Below are 21,316 nucleotides of genomic sequence, written 5' to 3'. Positions count from 1 at the left end.
TGGAAAAATTCTAGAGCAGATTATTAAACGCTCTGTCTGTGAGCACCTTGAACGGAATGAGTTAATTGGTAGTAGCCAGCATGGGTTTATCAAGAATAAGTCATGCCAGACCAACCTTATCTCCTTTTTGGACAGAGTTACTAAAATGGTTGACTCTGGCAATGCTGTGGCTATAGTGTATCTAGTTTTCAGTAAAGCATTTGAAAAAGTTTTTCATGATATCTTTGAGGATAAGCTGGTTAAGTGTGTGCTGGATGGTGCAACCGTTGGATGGATTCATGGTTGGTTGAAAAATTGTACCCAACGAGTGCTCGTAAATGGCTCTGCGTCTACGTGGAGGGAAGTCTCGAGTGGAGTGCCACAGGGCTCGATCCTGGGCCCGGTGTTGTTCAATGTTTTTATAAATGACCTGGAGGAAGACATAGAGGGGATGCTTATCAAATTTGCAGATGACACGAAGCTGAGTGGGATTGCTAATTCTGAAGAAGACAGAGGATTCAAAATGATCTAGATAGGCTGAAACAGTGGGCTGAGACAAAATGAATTTCAATAGAGATAAGTGCAAAGTCTTACACTTAGGTACAAAAAATCAAAGGCACAGATATAGAATGGGAGGGACTTGGCTCGCAATTTCCCACTACTTGCTGCATGGCCGCATTTTGACCAGCAGCATTCCCCAATTTCCCCCGCGTCTTCTTGATTCTTGTTTTTGAGATTGAGAAGACACGGGGAAAATTGGGGGATGCTGCAGGTCAAAATGTGGCCGCACAGCAAGTAGTGGGAAATTGACAAATACAATCAGGGGGCGAGGGCAGCACAGCTGCTTGTGGGAAATCTGGTCAAAAGGAACACATTGAACAAGGCTCAACATGGAAGCAACTTTGCTCTCCACCCCTTCTGTGAGCTGACTCACTCAGTGAACTTGCTGCCTTGCACCCTGTCCTGTTTAACCTGTGCTGTATTTTAATGTATTTCAATTAACTTTTATATGTATTTTAGTTAACTACCCTGTTATAATTCTATATCTGTTCATCTAATTGGAGTGTTTTAATATCTATACCTTCATACTTAAAAATGATTTGCTGTGTGAACTTGTATCTGGTTGTGGGCTGCAATAAATTATTATTATTCATTCAACCTGTGCTTGCTTTTCCAGCCAGAAACCCAGACTCCATCTCTTTCCCCAGCTTCCAAGCTTTGCACCTTGGACTCCAGACCTTCCTGTTCTCCTGACCTTTGAACTGAATCTGCATCTCCTGACTCTGGACTAGTTTGTTGACCTTGCTCTTATCTGTAGCCTTGACTGTGATTGTATTTGTGCATCCCGGGGACCTGGGTAGAATAAAAGTACCAAGCTCTGCCCTGAACGTGACACTTGCATTGATTGATTGTGATTGTATTTGTGCATCCCAGAGATCCCGGGTAGAGTAAAAATGCCAGGCTCTGCCCTGAATGTGACAGTGCCTATAATAAGTGCAGTGTCAAGAGGAATGTATAAGGTGTACTAGCTCTTCCCTCTACTTGGGCTATAAAAAGAACATGCTCTTTAACACTGATCAAAGAATATGTTCTGAGAGTGCTGCTCCTTTTCTTCTCCCCCCCCTTCTTGTGGAAAAAGCCTGCCTCTGTTTCCCATGTTTCTCTGAACCTTAATACTGTACAAAGAATCTTCAAGCAAAAATACCAATTACTGGACTGAAAGCAGGTAAGAATTGTAGTGAAAGACACCCTACTGCGTCTCAGGAGGTTTTAAATCTGTTCTGACCTCATGGCCATCTGTTCTTTTTCTACTGCATGCTCATGTCCCCAAGCACAGTTTTCTGCCTGATAAATTATAGCTTATGATAAAAATATTTTTGTTAAGCAAAAAAACCCCCCAAACTGTCCTCAGTTTATTGGAGGGTACATTACTTAGTGTATCTGCACCCTATCGCAGTGGCTCTCAAAGGCTGGTTGTGGTAATATCATAGGTCAGTCGCAAAGCCAGGAGGGAAGAGGAGGAGTAGGGTGTAGGGGAGTGCATTTGGATCTACCCGAGCCAAAAATATACATTAAAATACCTTATCAGTATTTTCCATGTATATTTTGGCATCCCAAATGTATCAGGGTTTTCTCGGGGAAGCTGGGAAAAATATCCCGAGAAAATCGTGGATATATTCAGGAATTACCAGTAGATCCGAAAACAGCAAGAGGCAGGAGCAGATTGCTCCCGCCTCTCAGATGTTTGTCGGGCTTCATAAGTCCTTTTAAACTTTAAAGAGGCTGCAGAAGACAGCTCCTGCTGGCTTGGCTTGGGGTTGGCTGGCTCCTCCTGCAGCCCAGTTTAAACCAGGCTGCGAGAGAAGTCAGTCCAGGATCAGCCTTGGCTGGGGCTGGCTGCTCTTGCAGCTCGGTTTAGTCTCTTACTTTTTTCAGTTTAAACACAACATCTGACCTCCCAGCATGCATGACTGGCCCCTTATCTGACAGCCTCTAGAAGGGTAGTAATAACTACTATGCTTCTTTCTTGTCTTAAGGTTGGCTGTGTTAAAGATTTTAAATTTTCTACAAGTCTTTTCATGCATCCCTGGTAATTAATTTATTGTTCGTGGCTTTTAATTCTGTATTGTTTGTTCTTTATTTGTTTAATGCATGGTATTATGTTCTGTAAACTGTCTAATGGCTTCAATGTACCAAAGGAAGCTAGATGTGTTTTAATAAACAGACAAAAAATAAATGGAGTGAGGTTACAGCTCAGTGGAGAAGAATCTGCTTTGCATGCATAAGGACCAGGTTCAATCCCTGTTAAAAGAATCATGTAATATGTGAGATGAAACACTGTAAGACCCAGGTGAACTGCTACCAGTCAGAGTACATAATATTGACCTGAATAGACCAACAGTCTCTCAGCATAAGGCAGCTTCATGTATTCAAATGTATATAGACAAAACTGTTAATATGTCTAAAATTTAAACATATAATAGTTTAGCAGACTAGATTATTCTTTTGTTTCTCTCCCAAGTGTCACGTGGTGGACTTTATAGGTTCAGTGGGGCTGCTTTCTTGAAACCATCAGATAAGGTATCTGTTGGAAGTCAGGGAAGTTTCTTAATTAGTTTCATTATAGTGCAAACACCTGTGGTTGAGAAAGGGAACAGTAATGAAAAAGAAAAAGATTTTATATACTTAAAGGGATACTCTTTGAATACTGGTATTATGAAGAAAAACAAAAGGTCTATCCTGATTTTTTTTCTGTGGGGTAAAAAATCTATAGGGCTAAGGTCAAGGGGTTTAGAAGGGTATAACTGTTTAGGATCACACTGTTGACCACCAGTATAGCAGACTATTGAAAAAGCCTATAGTTCAGAGATGGAACATACACCTTTTTATTTTTATTGGATTTGTATCCTGATCTCCCTGCATAGCGGATTAGGGTGGGTTCCTTCAAATATAATAGGTAAAGGTAAAGGTTCCCTTGCTCGAAAGCCAGTCGAATCCGACTCTAGGGTTGCGGTGCTCATCTCTGTTTCAAAACTGAAGAGCCAGCGCTGTCCGAAGACGTTTCCGTGGTCATGTGGCCGGCATGACTAAACACCAAGGCGCACGGAACGCTGTTACCTTCCCACCGAAGTGGTACCTATTTATCTACTTGCAATTTCTTGCTTTCGAACTGCTAGGTTGGCAGGAGCTGGAACTAGAGAGAGGAGCTCACCCCGTCTTGCGGCACCCGGGTCTCGAACTGCTGAACTACTGACCTTCCACAGCCTGCAGTTCAGCGTCTTAACCACTTGAGCCACCGCAGCTCCTTAAATATAATACACAATAATTAAAAACAGTGAAAATACATCAGATAAAATACAGTGCAATTTCTATATATTGAATCAAAACTTCAACAGATGTAACCTGTCACAATTGGGTTCCAGATATTGGTCATATCTGATCCACCAAAGGGGAGGCCCAATACTTTCAATGAAGAAGGTGTAAGCTCAATTTTTGACAACCTTTTAGTGAACAGATCTTTAGTACCATCTACCCCTTCATCAAAGCTGCTTTTCAGATCTTCAAGAGAACTGTCATCTGGGAAAGTATTAGAACAGAGGGCAATTAATAGGTGACTTGATAGCTGGTTTTGGAAAAGCAGTAAGTATTTCAAGCTCTGGAGTTTGCACTTCTGATATTTAAGAAAAAGTGTTTGATGAACAGCAGAGAACTGTTTAACTTTACCAGCTATTAGAAATACTACATACCTGCTTATTGAGTATGTATATTTGTAGGCTAATGCTCTGACTTGAAGAAGAAGAGAAGAGATTGGATTTATACCCCACCCTTCACTACCTGAAGAGTCTCATAGTGGTTTACACTCCCTTTCTCTTCCCCTCCGCTACAAGCATGGACGGCTTCAAAGGGGAATTAGATAAGCATATGGAGCAGAGGTCCATCAGTTGCTATTAGCCACAAGGTATAGATAGGGGCTCTGGGGCAAGTGATGCTCTCTCTTCTTGGTGCTTGGGGGGGGTCAACAGTGGGAGGGCTTCTAATGTCCTGGCCCCACTGGTGGACCTCCTGATGGCACCTGGTATTTCTGGCCACTGTGTGACACAGAGTGTTGGACTGGATGGGCCTTTGGCCTGATCCAACATTGGCGTCTCTTATGTTCTTATGTTAACAGACAACCTGCCCTTGAGAGAACAGCTCTGAAGGAATTTATGACTGACCGAAGGTCACACCAGCAGCTGCATGTGGAGGAGCGGGGAATCAACCCTGGTTCTCCCAGATTACAGTCCGCGCTCCTAACCACTACACCAAACTGGCTCTTGATATAAAGTGCTTCATAGAATTCCAAAGCCTGTCAACGTGAAGAAAAGAATTGTTTGGCTCACTAACACAGCTTTTACTTAGGATTTTAAACTTGATGTGAACAACTATAAAAATTTTCACTTTTTGCAGCAAGAGCTTTGGTATGTTATTCTTTCATTCACCTGAAAGCAATCATGTGGTTCCATTGGGACACTCTTAGCAGTTTCCCTTGGAGACAAACATCTGCATCATTACACCAGCTGTCAGAACAATTGGAAGCCATGCAGTAAGTGATGTGTCATTCTGCCTCATGCAGTGAGGATGATGACTCATTAATAATCCCAACCTGTGATGAAGCGAGTCTTGTTTAACTTTTTCAGGAACTATGACACTTTTAATTACAGAACATACAAGAGGATAAACAATGTAAAAGGCCAACTAATAAAATATTGTCTTTTGTGGGGGAGAGGGGAGGAACAAAGATTTTTACCGTTATTTTTTTCAAAGGATCTTGAAAAGGATCTTGTGTTTTTCAAAGGATCACCAGTTTGGTGTAGTGGTTAAGTGCGCGGACTCTAATCTGGGAGAACTGGGTTTGATTCCCCACTCCTCCACTTGCACCTAGCTGGATGACCTTGGGCAAGCTGTAGTTCTGATAAGAGCTGCTCTTGAAAAAGAGCAGTTTCTGTCAAGAGCTCTCTCAGCCCCACCTACCTCACAGGGTGTCTGTTGTGGGGAGGGGAAGGGAAAGGAGTTTGTAAGCCGCTCTGAGAGTCCTTTGGGTAGTGAAGGGAGGGGTATAAAGCCAATCTCTTCTCGTCTTCTTCTTCTTGGTAAACACAAAGGGACACTGTGGGTTGGGTCCAGTGGAAACTTTCTGGGCAAAATTAGAGCTCTTGAACAAAGTAGAAATGCCCTAAAAAGACCACACTGGCTGCTAGTGCTAGGATAAACGTGCATTTCTACTTACACAAGAAATTGTGCAAACAAATATATGAGGAAAGGAACCTATAGGTACTGATGTATATCTAATGCTATTGCTCAGGCAAGCGGAACTACAATGAGTTTACATTTCCATTCATACATCACTAGATCCAACCTTGTATTTGGATACTTCATTACAGCCCTGTACTGTAAACAAAGTTTACAGTAAATGATTTTGAACAGAGGGCTTTAATTTAAAATATCCATCTGGATTTTGGACATTCAGCCTGTACGAACACTTAAAGCAGTGTGTGTATTTCCTGTTACAGATTTGAACTCCCCCCTTACAGCACCTTTGATTGAGACAGGAGCAGGTAATAGCGTGATTTCCAGGAGGTTTTGTTGAGAAATCTTTCCAAGTTGGAACCAATTTAGGGTGGCCTGTCTGGCACTGAGCCAGGACCTTTTCCATTGTGGCTCCTGCTCTGTGAAATGGGCTCCCTGAAGAGGTGAGAGGGCCACCCTCCCTGGAGATCTCCAGGAGGTGCTACAAGGCCTGCCTGTTTGCCAGGGCTTCTGAGGGGTTTTGAACAGTACCATCTTTTAAGGGGGAGGGGGGAGGGCTTCGGGGCTTGTTTTATTTTCGGTTTTAGCTAACTATTATTGTAAACTGCCTTGAACCAAGAAGAAAGGGGGGATATAAACACTTTAGTAAATAAATAACCAATTTTCAAGTAGAATAAAAAGAGGAAAGGGTCCCTTTGGCCACCAAAAAGGCTGTGCTGAGGATCATGGAACTAATGTGGACAAAAGCCTTGTGGCATGGGTGCTGTAGTAAGGAAGGTAATTAAGTAAAACTGAGTGAAAAAGCTGGCTAGATCGAGCACTCAGTGTGCTTCTCTGATAAGAAGTAGGCTGCTGCCCTACCCAAAGGTCAATGTATGTTACATTTATCACTCTGAAGTGCCTTGAAAAGCCCTTATACATAGCTGCTCTTCCATGCTGCACTGGTTGAAATATGCAAGTCATGTGATTCTTCCATACTACGTGGACAGTTTCCATAGTAGCAACCATCTACTACCAGGAATGTACATCATTGATATGGGACCTTGCCTTCCTTGGTGGCCTGTGCTATTTGTCATAATAACAGGATGGAGGAGAATGCATGGCAAGCTCTCGCTCGAGTAGCCCATTGGGCCAAGCAGGGCTGTTTGTTGCTGGCTAAGGATACGGAGAAGTGCCAAACCCCTCCCACTGCATCTTTCTCCTTGTCTTTAGCAGGTAATTGGGATCTGTGGTACATTTTAAAGGAACAAGGGCTTTTGGCCTGTGACTCTTCATATGGGGTATACAAGTGGAGGAAGGTTTGCCACTACTGGAAAGAGAGAGTTTCACCAGTTACATAGTGATTACTGACACAGAAGTACACCTGTTAGACAATGCTGACATCAGGTGTGGCCATTATCCTCCATGAGTCCTTCAACTTCCACAGACTTCCAGTGCAAACCATCATTAGCACTAACTGTATGCTTCTCAATTAAGGAGATATTAGGCATTGTGCTTATTTATTGGCCACCTAGTTCTCCAATGGACACTTTGTTTGAACTGGCAGAGGTGATCTTGGATGTAGTGTTGGGGACACCCAGGCTGATCATTCTGGGGGACGTCAACATTCATGCCGAGGATGCCACGCCAGGGCCAGCCCAGGATTTTATAGCTCCTTTGTCTATCTTGCATATCTCCCAAATCATGACTGGCCCAATACATGAAAGAGGTCACATCGCTGATCAAATACACTATGCACAACTGAATTATTCAAGAGGGCTTTTCTGCACAGGCAATAGAGTTGCACAGTGCAAAATGATTCATGAAGTTACTTAAATTATTGGGGACTCTGGTCTATACTACAGTGTATAGTTTGCTGTAAACTGGATCCTACCATTGTAGTTTTGCATCATTTAATGTGTCATGTTAACACTTAGCTTTGCTTCAATTTTTTTTTTAAGATTTATGGTTGGTACTACAACCCAAATTCTATTTCTTTATTTTCTTATTTATTGAATGTCCATTCCTGTTGATTGTATTGATTCTGCGTAATCTGCCTTGAGTCCCAGTGAGAAAGGCGGATTATAAATAATGCAAATAAATAAATTAATCTCAATTAGCCCCCAGTAAGAAAACCAACATATTGCTGTGCTCTGAGAGTACAATGATTTATTATGAGAGTGACTTATTAATGGTTCATGGGGAGAAATGCCCCCCTCTAGATTTGACCTCAATATTTCAATAATTGGGGCTGGACTCTACACATGCTCCAAGAGCATTAATGCTGGTGAAAGACAGGCAAAAAGAAAAATACAAGAGATATGTATGAGGAGCATATTGCAAAAAACGTAAAGACCAACAATACAACTTTCTTCAAATACATTAGAAGCAAGAAACCAGCCAGGGAGGCAGTGGGGCCCTTGGATGACCAAGGGGTAAAAGGAGTACTGAAGGATGATAGGGAACTGGCTGAGAAACTAAATGCATTTTTTGCCTCTATCTTCACTGTGGAAGATGAGAAGTGCTTGCCCACTCCAAAACTGCTGATTTCAGGAGGGGTGTTGAAAGACCTGAGTCAGATTTTGGCTCAGTATTCAGGTTAAATTGCCGTGTTGGCACTTTGTGATAAATAAGTGGGTGTTGGGTTGCAGTTTGGGCACTCGGTCTCTGAAAGGTTCGCCATCACTGAGCTAGTGCAAATGGGAGATGTGGCAAATAGGCAGAGCCTTTAAACGGCAATGTTGCATAGAGTGTTGGAAGTACAAATCCTTTTACTAGGAGATAACTTTCAGATTTTTTTTGGTGGCTGTGCTTACTACTTAGAGACAATTGGACAACCACACTGGAAATGAAGGGAAAAGGAAAGGTGGCATCTCAGGCAGACCTGGGACAACCATGGAACTCTCTGAGCTTCTGGAACATGGAATCACCAATATACACACCTGATTCACACAACCATTTTGTCCTGCTATTTTTTGAGACGGCTGTGGAATTTCGCATGTCACACAGGAGACAGGAATTTAGGAATTGCCAAAATGCAACCCAACAGGAATCAGCATGTTGGGAGAAGCTATGAAATGTTATCCTATGATCTCAGGCAAGTAAAAGCATCTTAACTGGGAAATTCTAATTAAGTACAGTTAGCTTCTACAAATCAGATAACATTTGGTGGCAGCTGTTTCCCCCCTTCAAAAGACAAATTCAGAAATAAGTAATAAGCTGCTTATCTAGAACAGAAGTCTTTCGGTAGCCTTTGAGCACAGAGTTACTAATGCAGCTGTGTTGCCTGTTCAGTTGTTTATGGGTTGTTGTTTTTTGTCATTCCTGGCATAGATATCCCAAAGGGTGGTGCATGGATTGTTACCAACTCCATTATTAAGAAAGCAACTCTAGAAAACCTAACAACTAGCAATTGTCTTGAAGCCTGTACTCTTGAAGACTATTTGGATGCTAAATTCAAAAGCCCATTTAATGAAGACAGTATTACATCTCCACTGCTTTCCTGCAGTTTGGATGATGACCTCACATGCTGAGGGATGTGTTTCCTACATCCCTACCCACTTGGCATATCTGCTTTATCTCTGATACCAGTGGGCATCCAACAGTGGTATAACATCTAAATGTAACTACATTCAGTGCACATATGGCCCATATAAGTGATTGATTCCCAGATTTAATCTAGGAAACTGAGCCTATGCACACTGGATTTGGACTAATTTGAATGATACACCATGACACGGGTGTCTGATGTAGTTCCCGCAAGGCAGGGCAAGGACACCAAGAGGATGGGGATGTAAGGTTATTTTACCTCAGCTCATATGTTTTCTGCCATTTTAAAAGCTTAGCCCAGCATCACATTTTATGTTAGTTTTCAGCATCTCCCTGTGTTTATTAATTGCAACATTTATACCCCCCTCCAGCTATTTGTTTTCAAGGTGGTTTACACCAAATGCATATAAGAAGTTAACTCAGTCATCTGGCTTTCTTGGCTGCTCTTCTGAGAGGATGTAGCAAATAAGGAAAAGATTCCTTCCTACCATTTACAGGGCCCCAGCAGCTGCACACTGTTGTTTCAGAAGGCAGGTTGTCCTCACCTTAGGCCAAATGAGTACAGTCTTTGTAAGGTTTGCCATTGACTAGCACAGTCCACAACTTTGCAATGCCTCATTGGGCATAAATGAACTCTCTAAAGGAAACAGCATTGATCAACATAGTTTTACTGCTTATTTCTTTAATCCTTACAGCTTTCCTATCCATCATGTCACTTGGAAATTAGGCCAAATGACTGTCAGCTTCTCTCCAGCAGCAGCAAAGGGAAGTTCTCTCCTCAGTCTATCTGTTGTCCTTGTCCCTGAAAATCTCAGTGGAAGGAGAATCTTTCTTTTCATCCCTCCTTCCTTCCTTTTGCAGGGTAGCTGGCTGTAGATGGAATTTGAGAAGAGCCATGGGGTGGCTGGGCCTTGCAGGCCAATGGGAGGGATCCTATTTTCTCTGAATTATGAATTTGGCTGCGATCACACGCTCCGTTAGATCCAACATAGGCACGAATGCCTGAAGGATCTAAAGGGAGTAATCAGACAGCAACAGCTGGAAAGTGTTCCACAGTCATCAGTAACCCGTGCTGCTCTGCCATGGAAGCAGAGTTAAAAGACACCGGGGAAAATCCGGTGTTATCTGGATAAGGCAGGCCATGGGCTGACTTTCCCCTGTCTGATCGCTAAGATGCACTCTCATGCTGTCGGGATGGTCTGATCAGGCCATCTCAACTCCGTGCCATGTTTTACTCCCCCTTCCAGTATGCGCATCATCGCATGCTCCATAGGGAGCCCTCAGTGCAGAGGTGTGATTCCTTGATTGATCGTTTATGCACAAGGGAAACAAATGGCAAAAGAAAGGGCTCACCCACAGTTGTGTCTGATCACACAGTGATGGGCTGCGCCCGCAATTTCAAACAGCTGTGTGATCTCACAACTACATGTCAAATTCCTCCAGAGGAAATAGCCTCTCTTCCCCTGGACCTCCTGATGGCACCTGGTATTTTTGGCCACTGTGTGACAGAGTGTTGGACTAGATGCCACTGGCCTGATCCAACATTAGCTTCTCTTATGTTCTTATGCTTTAACTGGCGCATGTGACCGCAGCCTTTATGACTTTTAGCAGATATCCACCCTAAACCTAATGGGAAATGGTGTATTTTCTTTTGCAATGTAATGTGAATACAGAGATTTCAGTGGATGATGGGAAGAAGTCATCGAGGAAATAAGCTTCCCATAGGACAAGAAGCAACTTCCATTCACTTTAATGGGGTCTGTTCACAAAAAAAGGTTTCCAACAGATTGCACCAATGGAATGTGAAGACATAGCATTAAGGCTTTCACCCTCTCCAAGTCAGTTGCAATACTACTGAAAAAAATTTTCAGCAGCGATGAACACTACCAAATGTTTATCCCTAAAATTTTATATCAGCAAACACAGTACTATATGGTACACAAAAATATATACAAATCTGTAAAAGGAATCACAATGCTGAAATGCAAAAACAAAAGTTGCATAAGGGAGTAACTGTGACAAGATTAGCATCTCCAAATTACGACTGTTCATTAGAAAGTATACAGAAAGGAAGTACCAGATGTGTATGATATGGATTGACATGTGAGAAGCACATCAATATTTTACCATTAGATAGTCTGGCTTTTAGTAGTGGAATTTATATTAGCTTTCTACCCCCCAAGGGGATCATCTAAGCAATCAAACGTAACTGGAAGTACATACATAGCTAGCAGCCAAACATTTTCCTACTACAATTGATTTTTGTCTTGAAGTCAATAGGGAGCTCTGATTAAACATCCCTTCTTTGATGTGACCCTGGATTCTGGAGTATTACATTTGTGATATCATTGAAAGCAGCACATAAAATATAACATTAGTAGTCTTTTTGAGATCTCCTGTAGTGAAGTCATAAGGATATAGTAACTAAATAGGCTTAACAAAGCTTTTTCAAAAAAGCTTGGGTTGCCTAGCTCACTTATCTAATTGCAATTAACAAGAGCAATCTGAGTCATGAAAGGGGAACCATTCCTAAAAGTTTTGATTCAGGCTATTCAAGGCAAAGAAGCACCAGCTTGTGAGAAAAAAGGATCCCTTTCTTCCCCTAAGTTTGTAACATGACACATTCTGGTTTGTCTCCTACTTAAGCTACAGAAAGCATATCATAGGCCCCGGTCACATGGGCCGGATATCGTGGGGGGGGGAGGTGTGGCTAATTGCCCCGGCGCAGTTTGATGTGCGATTACGCGATCAGATGCGCCAGCGGCACACCACGGGTCCTTCCCTTGGTGCCAGCGGGTAAACGAGGGACCAGAGGGGAATGCTGCGTGCTGGCGCAATCACACCATGGGTGTCTTCAGGCAACCCGTGGCAAACGTTTACTAGTATCTTGGAGGTACTAGTTTTTTAAAGGTGCATTGTCGGCGGTAAGCAACGGGTGCGCTCCACTTCCCAGATGTTGGGGTGTGATCACGCCCGGATAATCCGCCCACCATCCGTGCCTCTCCCGCGGCAACTTTGCCGTGTGACTGGGGCCTTCGTATTGAATGTAAACAGAAATACAACAATTCCCCCTGCTTTTTACAGTGGTTTGTTCTATCTGCCAAATATTTTCATACTCAAAGGAGGCAGCAGAGAATTTGCAAATATTTCTTGGCAGCCTCAATTTCCAGTCATGCCTTCAGCTCCTCTCTTCCTTTTGCTTTGAAGAGAAAATACAACTTTCGCTGATCCCTTTGTAATAATACTAATCACTTTCAAGCTGGAAGACTCTCTTGATCCTCTTAAGAAGAACTTTCCCAGAAAACATGAGGGTTTACAGGGCTGAATTCATGATACCTAAATAGGTGGAAGGATGGTGATTAGGTAGCAGAATTACGTGTTTCTAGGCCAGAAACGGTAAGCCTCATTCTACAAGAGTGCATATTATAGCAATATTCTCTCCATGACATGCCGCCAGTACTGCTGTTTTACTTTTATTTGTTCCTCTAGCTTGGAAGTTAACATTTGCCCTTGCTTCCTTGTTAGGTAGGCCAACATGGCAAAGCCTCGTTCTACAAGAGTGCATATTACAGCAATAATTCTCTCCATGACATGCTGCCAGTAGTGCTGTTCTGCTTTTATTTGTTCCTTAACATTTGCCCTTGCTTCCTTGTTAGGTAGGCCAACATGGCATTCCTATGCTTCTCTGAGTTTTCATGAGTTTGGATGAGATGGGGTTTTTGCCAGTCATCAAACCCTTCAGTAGCTAAAGCTGTGGAAGAAGATGCAAGGTTTGGAAAGAGTTTACACACAAAGCAATAAATCCGGCCTTTTGAGGGAGAATATATAAGCCACTCTCGGCTATATGTTTCCCCATTTGATTTTGTTGAATAAAAAAGAGCTTTTGTGCAAAACCTGGACTGCTGGCTTGGAATTTGGTTTGGAATTTGAAAATGGTCCACAATGATGCAGAACTTGAGAGGGACCCCTCTCTACCCAATGGGATACTTCCTCGTGTGATCATTCTGACCACAAACCAACATTTGTTACCGTAGATCTATGTTTGGCATTATCTTTATCTGCATTTGGAACTCCTTGGACTTGGCCTTTCTTACCAGGTGTGAACTGCAAAATCTATTTACATTATTTTCTTATGGCATTTTAACCTCTCCCTGTCCAGTAAGTGACTCTTGAATTAGTTCTATATTTTCAGTTTGAGCCAGCATCATGGCTGATTCCTCATCATCAGCTTGCTGTTCCACATCCTGCTTCGCTGTTTCTCTTTCAGGGAGGTTTTTGTCTGGTTGCATGCTAGTAGTTAGCTCAGGCTGGATAGCTTCGCTGCTGGCTCTTGTTGCTTCAATGAGTGGTTGATGCATGAAAGCAGTGATTGGTCTTAACTTTGTTACCATAGCATTTTCAAGTCTCTGTCTCTTGTGCTTGCTAGCACCAGTTTCAAATCTTTTACTCATGCTCCGATTAGAATCTAAAAATAAAAAGTAAAATTAATCTTCAACTGGATAAACACATGGATCAGAGGTTCATCAGTGGCTATTGGCACAAGGTATAGATGGTTGCTGCTGAAGAGCTACAGAATTCAGTTTTCCACTGTGGCAAAAGGGGCACCCACCCTCAGCCCTGGGGGACTGATTAACCGGTTTGTGGCTCATGAGCCCCACTTCAACTTCCCACCTCCTTGGTGGGCTTCGGTCACTCTTCAGTAGCTGCCACCACTCACTGACTTCCCTATGACTTTCTTGAAGGGCAGTGAGACCCCTGTGGCTGACTCCTGGGGTTTGGAGATGAAAACCCCTAACTTTGGGTTTCTCCTGGAGGGTTGTCACATGTGCATTTTTGGGCTTTTCCCCTCCCAGGACCCTTCTTAAGGCACTGGTAGTGGGCAGAGTGGAGGACCACCCCTAAGTTCCAAGTCCAGGCAAAAATGGAGGGGTCCCCCTGCATCATGGAGCTCGATTCCGGCTCCGCGGCCTCCATTATTTCCGAGGCCACCCTCAAAAGACTGTGTCCTAAGGGGGCCCCCCGCTTATGCCCGTCGCCTGTTACGCTCATGGACTTTCAATGTAACAGAGTGCTAATCAAAGGGGTTGGGAGTTTCCAGGTCTGATTAAAGTGCAGCACATACCAATACTGACCTGACCCTTGAGCTGGGGAAGGCTGAGCAGCTGGTTGTTGACTCTGGGCTGCTGGCTCTGGAGTCCTGGAGTCTGTACTCTGAATAGTGGCACCAGGGACCTAGAAGGGGCAGGGCTTGTCAGTCCAACCCCTGCACAGCCCTCTAAAGGCTGGCCTTAAGGCAACTGGAGCAATAATTGCTGGGAGCATAGGAAGTCAGCCTCCTACATAAAACTCATATAATCCAGTCTGCCAGTGTATTTCTTTTTCAGAATAGTATATTAGAATACTGAATCTCATGCAAGGCATACTGGGATGTTTTGCTGACATGATACTGCATCCACCTCATAAAGTGCTGTTAAGTGATCTCCACACCTGGGACATTCTCAGTTTGCTTCCTAAAATTAGAAAAGACACCTTTAGACATTTATCTGCTATTTGACATATCTATTGCTTTACAACTGTTGACCTTATAACCTTAGCTTGTTATTTAGTTCTGACTTTGCATAGCTTAAATATCATCATGTTACATGTTAATTTGCTGTTAAGTCCCTGTCTATAAGTCTGAACCTTACCTATCATTCCAATGTAATTGAAAAAGTGTGTCTTGCACATGCAAGTGCATGCTGCAGGCACCGACAGGGCTCTGTGAAGTGTGAAAGATATACTTCCCTGCTTGGGAGGGGTGAGGCAAGTGCCAGTCACATGTGCTTGCTCTGTTCGAGCCAAGAAGGAGGGAAGGAATGGAAAGGACTTGGGAGAGCTTGCTTGCCTGGTCTATCTACCCCAGCCACCACCCCCACTCGCACTCTCCCACTGATTAAAGTGCAGTACATACCATTACTGACCTGACCCTTGAGCTGGGGAAGTCCGTGCAGCTGGTTGTTGACTCTGGGCTGCTGGCTCTGGAGTTCTGGAGTATGTACTCTGAATAGTGGCACCAGGGACCTAGAAGGGGCAGGGCTTGTCAGTCCAACCCCTGCACAGTCTCATCAGGGCTGGCCTTAAGGCAATTGGAGCAATTTGGCCAAATTGGGCCCTGTGGGCGGCTCCTAAGGGAGCCCACACACCAGGGCAGTCTAGATGGATTTTTCTTTATATCTCTAAGATTCTGCAGACTTTGGTTGTGAACTGGGGCCCCACAAAAATTTTTCCAGTTGGGCCCCAGAGTTTCAAATTGGTCCCCATTGGTTGGCCCTGAGTCTCATAGTTGCTGGGCCCAAGTTGCCCTGCCCTCACATGAAGTCTTGGGTTTGCAATTTTGGGAGAGGGGAGACTGCCCACTGGGGGGGCAGGGCTGTGAAGGCCCCCTAAATTTAGAGGCCCTAGGCTTCGGCCTACTTAGCCTATACATAAATCCAGCACTGTGCCCCCCCCCCAATGTTTTAATCTCTCACTGTTGATGCCTGAAATAGATCCCTGCAGAGGCCATTTCAAAAGGTATTGAATTCAACCCTCCCTGAGGGTTGGGGTTTTTTTTAAACTTTTTGAATTTTTCTTTAGACCCAGGGAGTCCCCTGAGTCTGTAGAAAAAGCTGTTGGGGGAGAATGAGCATTCTGTTGGCAGAAATAATTATCCACTTAGACAACAGACTTTAGAAATTAGTATATAGATAAGTTTCATCATTGAGGCCATACATAGGATATATCCTTGCTATTCCACATACAGCTAAGGTATATTTCTACTGCTAACACAATGTAGGACAAGGGTTGTTTTTTGTTTTAGTATATCTTTAGCTAAAGAAAAACACTGGGAGGGTTTGGCTTCTAAATCACTGCAGGGAAATCTATTGCAGCTATTACAGAATACTGCAATGGGAAGGGGCTCCAGCAACATGAGAATGGAGTGTTTCAAGCATGTTCCCTTTTTGCTTCTATGAATGTTCTAGGGTTTGTGATGCAGATGGGCAATTGTAATGTTCACTTGGGCTCTGCTGAGCTTGATAGATAAATCCATTGAGCTAAATGAAGATGCATATCCTCAGGGACGCTATGTCTGTGCAACACTCTTCTTGTGTACAATGAAAATTCAATGAATGTATCATACATTTCCCACATATACTCATACCAATATATTCCTGTCTAAGCACGGCAATCTTAAAAGTTATATGAATATTTTGATGCTGAGGCCAACTGGATAAATAATATTTCATTCTGTGGATATTACTGTGGTAGTTTAAGATTACAGCTGGATTTTTGACTCCTGCTTTTTCCATAAACTGTAACAGCATGAGAAGAACTGTCACAACTGATGGATGAAGGCAACACGGAGTCTGCACTGAAATGGTCCTAATGTAGAGTGAAACAGTTAATGAGAAATTGGCTATATCTGTGCAGAGAAAGGAAGAAGATATAGTAGCTATTAATGCTGAAATATTATATTGTTTTTAATTAGCAAATGCTAATTGCACAATGGAATATTCTGAGCAAGAGAACAAAATCTCATGTGGAAAAAGAAGATAGCAAAATACTATTATGCTGAAAAGGTATAATAGAGAAAAACACAGAATGCAATAAAATAGGAAGCATGATTGTTCCTTCAAGCAGCAAAATGCTATTACCTGACAAAAATAAATGGAAGCTATTTTTCTTTGTACACTGTACAAGGTCTGCATATCACATTCATGTTTCATCTAGCTTTTGCATGTGAACTCAAAACTAAATATATTACAATTTAGACAATTCAGACAGGTGAATCAAGAAATTCATTGAAGTACTGGGAAAATGTACTCAGAACAGGTAAATTCTATAGGATGAAAGTAAAAGAAGAAACACAAACAATATAAGATGAAATGGAAAGAAATCAAACAGAAGAATTTGAATATTGTTAGCATTTTAAGGAACTGATTTTTTATGGCATTACCAGTGAAATGTCCACCACATTTTATTTATTAAATTTGTATTCCACCCTTTCCAAGCGTGCAAGCACTCTCAGAACAGAATTGTACCCCTACAACAGTTGTATAGTTAGGTAGACTGGAAGAGTTAATTAGACTGCCACCCACTGAGACTGATAGATGAATAGGGATTTGAAGACATCTGAGCCCATCCCAATAGCCATGGCATTGCATTGCACTAGAATCAAACTCCATCTCATAGCTGCATCATTTGAGATACTCTGTGCACTGGGAAGATGAGGAAAAGGCCTAACAAGTGCTTCAGATCAACTCACTACCTGAAAGATTGTCTTTTCATGTAGCAGAGACATTGCAGGCTGGTGCCAGATGATTTAGCCTACAGGAGGCCTGGTCCAGCAACAGCACCAAGCTACAAACCTGATTAATTTCAGTAAGGCTTTTGATAAGGTTCCATATAGTATTTTTGTTGACAAGTTGGTGAAATGTGGTTTGGATCCTATAACTGTTAGGTGGATCTATAATTGGTTGACAGATCGTACCCAAAAAGTGCTTGTGAATGGTTCCTCATCCTCTTGGAGAGGAGTGACAAATGGAGTGCCTCAAGGATCTCTCCTGGGACCTGTTTTGTTCAACATCTTCATCAATTATTTTGATGAAGGTATAGAGAGAATGAAATTTGCAGACCATACTAAAGGGGGAGGGGTAGCAAATATGGTAGAAGACAGAATCAGGATATAGGATGATCTTGACAGGCTGGAAAACTGGGCTAAAAAAATAAAATGAATTATAACACAGATAAATGTAAAGTTCTGCATTTAGGTAGGAAAAATTAAATGCATAATTATAGGATGGGGGAGACTTGTCTTGGCAGTAGTACATGTGAAAAGGGTCTAGGGGTCTTAGTATACCATACACTAAACATGAGTCAGCAGTGTGAGGTGGAAGCTAGAAAGGCAAATGCGATTTTGTATCAACAGAAGCATAGTGTTCAGATCACGCAAAGTGATGGTATCACTTTACTCTGCTCTGGTTAGACCTCACCTAGAGTATTGTGTTCATTTTGGGGCACCACAATTTAAGAAGGATACAGAAAAGCTGGAATGTGTCCAGAGGAGGGCAATAAAGATGGTAAGGAGTCTGGAGACCAAGTTCTATGAAGAAAGGTTGAAGAAGCTGGGTATGTTTAGCCTGGAGAGGAGATGACTGGGAGGTGATATGATAACTATCTTCAAGTACCTGAAGGGCTGTCATCTATAGGATGGTGCAGAGTTGTTTTCTGTTGCCCCAGAAGGTCGGACCAGAACCAGCGGGTTGAAATTAAATCAGAAGGTTACTTGTTGTAGACAACACATTAAATCAGAAGAGTTTTTGGGTAAACATTTAGAAGAATTTAAAAACATAAGAGAACATAAGAGAAGCCAAAGTTGGATCAGGCCAGTGGCCCATCCAGTCCAACACTCTGTCATACAGTAGCCAAAAATACCAAGTGCCATCAGGACGTCCACCAGTGGGGCCAGGACACTAGAAGCCCTCCCACTATTGCTCCCCCAAGCACCAAGAAGACAGTGCATCACTTGCTCCAGACTGAGAGCTCCTATCTATACCTTGTGGCTAATAGCCACTGATGGACCTCTGCTCCATATGTTTATTCAATTCCCTCTTGAAGCTGTACATGCTTGTAGCCGTCGCAACCTCCTGTGGCAGTGATTTCCATGTATTAATCACTCTTTGGCAGAAGAAGTACTTCCTTTTCTGTTCTCACCCGACTGCTCAGCAATTTCATTGAGTGCCCACGAGTTCTTGTATTGTGAAGGAGGGAGAAAAGTACATAATCTTGTAAATCTCAATCATGTCACCCCTCAGTCATCATTTCTCCAAACTAAAGAGCCCCAAATGCTTTAACCATTCTTCATAAGGAAAGTGTTCCAACACTTTTATCATTCTAGTTGCCCTTTTCTGCACTTTTCCCAATGCTATAATATCCTTTTTGAGGTGTGGTGACCAGAACTGTACACAGTACTCCAAATGAGGTTGCACCATCGATTTATACAGGGGCATTATTATACCGGCTGATTTGTTTTCAATTCCCTTCCTAATAATCCCCAGCATAGTGTTAGCCTTTTTTATTGCAGTCGCACACTGTCTTGACATTTTCATTGAGTTATCTACTATGACTCCAAGATCTCTCTCTTGGTCAGTCTCTGCCAGTTCAGACCCCATCATCATGTATTTACAGTTAGGATTTTTGGCCCCACTGTGCATCACTTTGCACTTGGCCACATTGAACCCCATTTGCCATGATGACGCCCACTCGCCCATCCTCGATAGATCCCTTTGGAGTGCCTCACAATCCTCTCTTGTTTTCACCACCCTGGACAATCCGCAAATTTTGCCATTTTACTGCTTAATCCCAACTCCAAATAATTAATGAAAAAGTTAAAAAGCATCAGACCGAGTACTGACCCTGTGGTACCCCACTGCTTACCACCCTCCACTGAGAAAATTGCCCATTTATACTCTCTGTTTCCTATTAATTAGCCAGTTTTTTGATCCACAAGAGGCCTTATCCTTTTATCCCATGACTATTGAGCTTACTTAGAAGCCTTTGGTGAGGAACTTTTTCAAAAGCTTTCTGGAAGTCAAGTTAAACAACATCTATTGGGTCCCCCTTGTCCACATGTTTGTTCACTCCCTCAAAGAACACTAACAGGTTAGTGAGACAAAATTTTCCCTTATAGAACCCATGCTGAGTCTGCCTCAATAGGTTTTGTTAATCAATGTGCCTACTAATTCTTTCCTTAATAACAGTTTCCACCAACTTACCCGGTATCGACGTCAGACTGACTGGCCTGTAATTTCCCGGATCTCCTCTGGAACCCTTTTTAAAGATGGGAGTGATGTTAGCTACCTTCCAGTCCTCAGGAATGGAAGCAGATTTTAATGAAAGATTAAATATTTTTGTCAGAAGATTCACAAGTTCACATTTGAGTTCTTTCAGAACTCTCGGATGTATGCCATCCAGGCCTGGTGATTTATCAATTTTTAAGTTGCCTATCAGTCATAGGACCTCCTCTCTCATCACCTCAGTCTGACTCAGGTCTTTCAACACCCCTCCCGAAATCAGCAGTTCTGGAGTGGGCAAGCACTTCTCCTTTTCCACACTGAAGACGGAGGCAAAAAGTGCACTCAGCTTCTTAGCCATTTCCCTATCATCCTTCAGTACTCCTTTTACCCCTTGGTCATCCAAGGGCTGCACTGCCTCCCTGGCTGGTTTCCTGCTTCTAATGTATTTGAAGAAAGTTTTATTATTGGTCTTTATGTTTTTTGCTATAGGCTCCTCATATTTCCTTTTTTCCTGCCTGATCACAGACTTGCATTTTATTTGCCACAGCCTGTGTTCCCTTGTATCAACCTCACTGAGATTAGCTTTCCACCACTTAAAGGAATCCTTCTTACCTTTTACAGCTTTCATTACTTTGAACCATGCAGGCCTTTTTTAATACCTATTAACTTCCTGACAGTTAGAGTGGTTCCTCAATGGAACAGACTTCTTAGAAAGGAAGTGGGCTCTCTTTGGAGGTTTTAAAACAGAGGCTAAATGGCCATTTGGCAGCAATGCTGATTCTGTGAACTTAGGCAGATCATGAGAGGGAGGGCAGGAAGGGTTGCATCAGTGATTAGTTCTTGTGGCTCTTTCTGACACACCCAGGGAAATGCCAATCACAGCTTTGGAGTCAGGAAGCAATTTTTCTTCAGGCCAGTTTGGCCAGGGATCCTGGAGGGTGTTTTTTTTTTAATCATCTTCTGGGCATGGTGCAGGAGTCACTGTGTGTGTGGGGGGAGGTATTTATGAATTTCCTGCTTTGTGCAGGGGATTGGACTAGACCCTGAAAGTCCTTTCCAACTCTATGATTCTACACTCCTCAAGGGAGAGTGCCACTGCATCTAGAACAAGAGACACATCATCACTTCTTGGGTCAATCCTTTGCCCACAAGTAGCACCTTCATTTTTTCAGGATTAAGTTTCAGTTTATTAGTCTTCATTCATCCCA

The 21,316-nt window shown here is 42.7% G+C and overlaps 1 protein-coding gene across 1 annotated transcript in view; it reads right to left on the bottom strand.

The window, feature by feature from the left end:
• Positions 1-5,059, bottom strand: part of LOC107116868 (protein lin-7 homolog A-like) — a 22,616-nt gene extending 17,557 nt beyond the window's left edge. The window contains exons 1-2 of the mRNA XM_015418891.1: positions 4,959-5,059; positions 3,735-3,762 (exon numbers count right to left, since the gene is read on the bottom strand). Coding sequence (XP_015274377.1) covers positions 3,735-3,762; positions 4,959-5,059 — 129 coding nt within the window. The remainder of the gene's footprint in view (positions 1-3,734; positions 3,763-4,958) is intronic.
• Positions 5,060-21,316: the final 16,257 nt, after the last annotated feature.

The sequence above is a fragment of the Gekko japonicus genome, unplaced genomic scaffold, assembly GCF_001447785.1.
Source record: "Gekko japonicus isolate JY-2015 unplaced genomic scaffold, Gekko_japonicus_V1.1 scaffold1936, whole genome shotgun sequence".
NCBI classification, from domain to species: domain Eukaryota; kingdom Metazoa; phylum Chordata; class Lepidosauria; order Squamata; family Gekkonidae; genus Gekko; species Gekko japonicus.
The sequence above is the reverse complement of the archived record's forward strand: the minus strand, read 5'-3'. Positions and strand labels throughout refer to the sequence as shown.